At 35.4% G+C, this 6,436-nt stretch overlaps 1 protein-coding gene across 1 annotated transcript; it reads right to left on the bottom strand.

Annotated features, from left to right (window-relative positions):
- Positions 1 to 2,954: 2,954 nt before the first annotated feature.
- LOC115875294 lies at positions 2,955 to 3,554 on the bottom strand. The gene has a single exon (XM_030890714.1). It carries the CDS (start codon positions 3,552 to 3,554, stop codon positions 2,955 to 2,957), a length of 600 nt encoding a protein of 199 aa, XP_030746574.1.
- Between the last annotated feature and the right edge of the window lie 2,882 nt (positions 3,555 to 6,436).

Genomic DNA, 6,436 nt, shown 5'->3' with positions numbered 1-6,436 from the left:
GTTACCGTTTCTGAGTTACGGGGTGTTTTTCAAAAATGTGCATTTTTAACAAATCGCTGTAACTTTTTTGCTATGGAAAATTTTCTATTTTTATGAAAACATTTCCAAAGCACCTTTTTACGTAGAATTTAATGGTGTAAATATAATTTTTTTAAAATTAATAATTTAAGAATTATCAACAGAAAATTTGATTTTTTATATGGGACACCCTGTATATTTTTAATTTATTGAAAATAATTTAAAATTACCTTTCCAAAAATATAGCACACTTGATATTTTGTTATAATCCCCTTCGAAATACAGAATTTTTAAAAGTTCCCCACTTTTAACTAGTAGGCGTTGGACCCCTTATTGATGATATGGCCTTAATGGAACTTGAAAACATATTTTTCCAGGGAGACGACGGACGAACCGCCTCTGAACGCTGAAGTTATCAGGAAATTTTTGCAGCCAATTTCAAGAATAATTGAATAGCTAACCAATATCCCAGCCGTTGGCCGTCGAGAGGCCGCCTCACTTAGTGCCCATGGATCTAATCCTATGGATATATTTGCAGAAGAATAAAGGTTCCTTATTCTTCCGTTTAATCTAGACAAGAATAATTAGAAATACTTAGCAGTTATGAAAGGGTATCTTTCACCCCTACTAAGTTAATGAATTCCGCGAGAAATTTTGAAAAACTGCCCCGTCTGTCCATAACAGAAGACGGTCGATATGTCGAACACCTATTGTAGCAAAATTTCATGTTTTGGTTTGCTATTTATTTTTATTGTTATTAGATAAAGTTAAATGTGTTGATGTTGGTTAAATGTATTTTAAATTGTCATAGTAAAATTCTGCATCTCTCATAGCAAATATTATTTTCGTTTTAATTGATGATCACAGCTAGATTTTTTTTTGCATTACAGCCGGTGCCGTTCAAAGCCTACTTATTTAATGCGGGCGAATTTTTATATACTCTATCATCGGGGAATCGAGGAAAATATCAAGTGTGTTATATTTTTGGAAAGGTAATTTTAAATTCTTTTCAATAAATTAAAAATATATAGGGTGTCCCATATAAAAAATCAAATTTTCTGTTGATAATTCTTAAATTATTAATTTAAAAAAAAGTATACTTAAACCATTAAATTCTATGTAAAAAGGTGCGTTGGAAATGTTTTCATAAAAATACAAAATTTTCCCTAGCAAAAAAGTTAAGGCGATTTGTTAAAAATGCATATTTTTGAAAAAAAAACGTAACTCCGAAACGGTAACAGATATTGATATGCGGTTTTCCCCATCATATTTTTGACAAAAATTGAGCTCCAGACACCGATATTAGTTTTTCTCTATCTCCGATAGAAAAGGGTGTTTCCATTTAAAAGCGTCGAATTTGACCCACCCTGTACAATGTTAAAATTTGTATTAAAATGATCGTCTGTCCGTCTCACAGTGGGGTATTTGACACCGATAGTTGATCGAAATTTTTTATTTAAATTAACATTAATATTAAATGAAAATGATTCTTTTTGTAGATTCAAAAATTGTAAAACCTTGTATGTGTCCAGATGCTGTCCCTCCACTGCTTGAAATAGACTCTGTCATTACAACGACTCGTTCTGGAACACTTACAGCACCTTGAATTTTTTTCGCTATCTCTATTTTGTTGTTGATGGACTCTTCGATATGTCCTTCAGCAACCGTTGCAGATCGCCATCCTCCGTGTCTTTTTAATGTTGTCATGTTCACTCCTGCATTTGCCAGTAATGTAGCGGATGATCTTATCATACAATGGCCAGTGTATTGCTCAGGATGTTGTAGGCCCCAGTACTTGCGGAAGATCTTCCTGAATCATTTTTCTTTAAAATCTGACTTGCTGGTTGATAATTCACTATTTTATCGTTGAAAAATCGCAATTTTTCTAAATATATATTATATAATATTTACAAAAAAAAAAACGCACATCTATATTGCAAAGTAACATAAACGCACCCTGATAATTTATTAATTCGCAACAATGAAAGTAGAACTGGTAGATCCTTTTAAATCAATTATTCTTTAGAGATTGGACATGAAACAGTTCTGCTGTTGGATAAAATTTTGTATGTCACTCGCATGTTATAACATATATGATAATTAACTTTTTCTTTTGAATTTGAATTAAGCCCTTAAGGCTCTATTTTAAGTCATATGTGATCTTGCTTAGATTTAAAATAAAATACCAAAATTGATAGGCTTGGCGAATCCTGCTTTGCCACAACAGGCAAATATATTAAAAGAAATATGTAAACGTTTTTAAAAACAATTTTATTTCTATTTTGCGACGCACTCGTAAGGACGTCACTCAAATGAATCTTCGCATGAGCAATCCCAATTACCCTTTGAACTTTTCGCACAGAAAATGGAAACATTCGTCAATGTCATCCCTATTAAATTGTTTGTGTCCTCTGTATTTCACCGATGACATTATAAAAACATCCAAAGGAGAAGGATTTTCCGTGCACTTTAGCTATGTAAATTGCCCCCATCCTATTTTTCTTTATTGATATTTACGGATGTTGTCCTTTACAGCAAAATGTAATTAATTATTAAGTTATTTATTTATAAAAGTGTTTATTAATCAATAGCAAAAGTCTCTTTATTAATCAATATAGTGAAAGTTTTTGTCGTTTCGATATTTGACATCATGTACCAATTGATTTAAATAAGAAATGGATATAAATGGAACACAAAATATTTTAATTTTGGGATTTAAACTAACTAGATATCAATAAAAATCATCAAATATACAGGGTGTCCCAGGCTAAGAGTTCATTAGATGTTTCTAGAGAACTACAATATCTAGATAAGAGATTTTTGGCACATCATTGTTTTACATGTGGCGGCACATCCCGATATAATGAAAGTTGACATCAATTTTTTTTTTATTTTAAATGGGAATCCCTATTTTTTATTATATATAAGAGTCGCTTTTAAAAAGTCCTTCGACGTTGTGCGATGCTTAGTCTCCATTGATTTCGTTCAATCCAGTCTCCGTCACGCAGATCCCTTGAGCTTATCGCCTTCTTGACACCTTCCATCCAGTTTGTCTTTGGTCTTTCCCGTTTCCTTCTCTTTTGTGGAAGCCAGTTTAGTACCTTCTGAGGCAGACGGGTGTTGTCCATCCTTCTTACATGTCCATACCACTTCAGTTGGGCACTCTCTATTTCCTCTACTATAGTTTTTTGTCTACCCATTTTATCCCTCATTGTCTCGTTTCGTACTCTATCCAGCCTTGATGTTCGTGCTGATCTCCTTATCGCGTCCATTTCCACCACCAGTAATTTTCTTTTGTTATTCTCCGTTAACCTCCATGTTTCCGCCCCAAATAACAGATTGCTCTTGATTATTGCATCATAAATTCTTAGTTTTCTGTCTTTACCTATTTCGTTACTCCGTTTTTCATTCTTATTCAAACATTTTATTGCATTTCTTGTTTTGACTATTCTCGAGCATATTTCGTTGTCGTCTTTCCCGGATTTATCGAAAGTAACGCCTAGGTATTTGTTCGTTATATATTTGTATGTATTCATTATCCAGGTTTATTGCTGTTTGATCCAATCCAATGCAGAGATCTTTAGTTTTGATGATATTCATCTCCAGTCCCCAAACTTGGTATTCCTCTTTAAGTTTCCGTGTCATATATTACAAGTCATCTTTGTCTCCTGTACAAATAACCTGGTCGTCAGCGAATTTCAAAGGGTATAAGCAAGAATCTTCACTTATTGGTATGCCCATGCCTCTACACTTGCTTTTCCACTGCTTCAAAGCTTGGTTAATGTATATTTTAAATAAAGTTGGTGACAGGCAACACTCTTGTCTTAATCCTTTTGTTATTTTAAATGGTTTTGATATTTTATTGCCAGTTTTTATTGAGGAACAAGAATTTATATATACATTTTGTATTGGTGTTATAAGTGTGTGATTTAATTTGGTTAGTTTAAGAGATTCCCGCAGTTTTATGGGACGCTATCGTAAGCTTTCTGGAGATCGACAAACATTAGGTGTATATCTTCATTTATAGCTATTTTCTTTTCTATGAGAAGTTTCAAACAAAATACATTACAAGTGCAGGATATTCCAGCTCTAAAAACCGATTGTTCTTCTTCTTCTTGATCTTTGTATTCGTCTTCAATTAGATCTCTTAATAATCTACCATATATTCTGCTTATTGTGCTTGTTACCGATAATCCCCTATAATTCGAGCACTGTTTGCTGTCGCCTTTTTTATGGATAGATGTTATGTATGCTATTTTCCATTCATCTGCTGGCTCTTCGCCATTTACACATTTGTTGAAAATATATGTAAGACATGTTATTAGTTCATCAGAAGCATATTTAATAAGTTCAGAATTGATACCCGCTGGTCCTAATGCTCTACCATTTTTTAGTTGTTTCATAGTTTTTTACCATATCCGTCGTTACTAATACTTCCTCCCCTTGTATATGTATATCTATGTTCTTCCTCTATCTATGCTCTTCCTCTACATCTACATCATTATCATCATCATAGTAAAACTCAAATTCGACCACTCCTGGACGTAAAAAGAATGGACTAGACTTCTTTAAGGAGTTTCTGTTGCCCTTTGTTTTGAACTTTTATTATCCAGCTGGTATTTTTTGTGTAAGTCGTCGGCCCATCGATTTAGGGTACTCATTTTTTCACTTCGAAAATATTTTTGCCAGCAGAATTTTTTTTTCAATTGAAGCTTTGAATTAATTTAAATTGATAAATATATTGATTTTTATTACCAATACAGATATAGATTTTTTGAGGAGAGCAGCAGGCAAATCAAGACTCGAACGAATAACTAATGAACGCATAAGACAGATTATGGAAGTTAAACATACAACAGTGGACGAGATAAAGAACAGACAACTCATATGGTACGGGCGTGTCCAAAGAATGGCAGAATTAAAAATCCCAAAACAAATTATAAACTGGAAACCTGCAGGAAGAAGAAAACCGGGTAGACCGAGAAGAAGTTGGCAGGAAGGGATTGTCCGGACATTCAAAATCTCATTGCTTTGTTACCTCTTTACTTTTTGTTTGTCGCTGTTTAACCAACTGAGTTTACAATTCTTCTCTATTGAGTTTGCTTGATTGAGCTGCTTCCTCCCACTCATTCTTCATGTTAATTGCCTTTAAGTTTTCGTGCAAAATGTACTTGTATCTTCTCAGTTGTCCATCCGGCTTCCTCTTACCGTCTACAAGCTCACCGTAAAGCAGAGCTTTTGGTATGCGGTTTTCTGGCATTCGGCATACGTGACCAGCCCATCTTAAGCGGGATTTTTGTGCCATGATTGGGCAGCTTACCTTCTTGGTTGGACAGTATACTTCTTTTACAGCCTCCTCGAAGAATTTACGATAATCGTGATGCGTAGCGTCTGAATCGCGAGAATTTGATTCGCTTTTTGTGACCACCAGTGTTGTTAGCTACTTTAAAGTTGTCTATCAGTCTTGGATTGTGTGTATTTGCTGTGACTGCTTGATCTGCTCTATGCTTTTGTCCCACAAAGCCTGTATATGCGGCTGATTTTCGTTAAACCAGTCTGGATGTTTCTTTTTGTTCGACTTTCCCAGTACTGCTTCGCTGGTCTTATGAATCGCATCCCTTAATATTGTGTCTAGCATTGTTCAGCTTCCAAGATTGAGATTGGAGTTATCGATGGAAGCGATTCTTTGATGGCTTCCCGGAGGGCGTCGGCGGTATTGTTGTCCTCTAGACCGCGTACGTTCAATCTGGTCATGTTGTTTTCCTTTTTACAGTGTGGATGTTTGGGTTTTAACTGGATTTTCATTTTTGAAATTAAAAGTCAGTGATCAGTGCCGCATTCGGCATCAATTCTGGCTTTTGTAAGTCTGACATTTTTTAGATGCTTCCTTCGAACGATTATGTGGTCCAATTGTTGCCAGTGGCCTGATCTGGAATGTTTCCAGGTACCTTTAAACTTGCCCTTCAACATGAACCACGTATTGGTGATGCAGAGATTATACTCTGCGCATGTTGTTAATAAGCGTTCACCATTGCTATTTACGTTTTCCATTCGATATTTTCCAATGCTTCAGGCCATATTTCCTGTTGTTTGCCAACAAGGGCATTAAACTCACCTAGGAAGATGATTCGTTCGTGCTTTGGAATTCGTAGAGACAGACAGGCATGGAGAGATGGAATTGGAAGACGTAGAACGTTTTAAACCGATTAATATATTACCAATCCAAGACAAAACTTAAACGCTCCCGTCCGTCCGTGGCGGTCAATAACTCTCCCTCTGGAATAGGGCCCTGCCCTGGCCGATGAATCTTTCTCCTAAACTGCACCAAAAACGCATTACGCCATAAACTTTTCCGCACTCGTGACCTGCTGGCGGCCATCTTTCAAACCCGTTTTCTGTGAAGCAGTAAAGCTGTCCA

Source organism: Sitophilus oryzae, unplaced genomic scaffold (genome assembly GCF_002938485.1).
Source record: "Sitophilus oryzae breed Bouriz unplaced genomic scaffold, Soryzae_2.0 scaffold_1368_pilon_pilon, whole genome shotgun sequence".
NCBI classification, from domain to species: Eukaryota; Metazoa; Arthropoda; class Insecta; order Coleoptera; family Curculionidae; genus Sitophilus; species Sitophilus oryzae.
This window is presented reverse-complemented; position numbering and strand designations above follow the sequence as displayed.

Bases quoted from the DNA above. Each gene is read 5' to 3' on its own strand.
- LOC115875294 (XM_030890714.1), bottom strand. From the start codon at position 3,554: ATGAATACATACAAATATATAACGAACAAATACCTAGGCGTTACTTTC.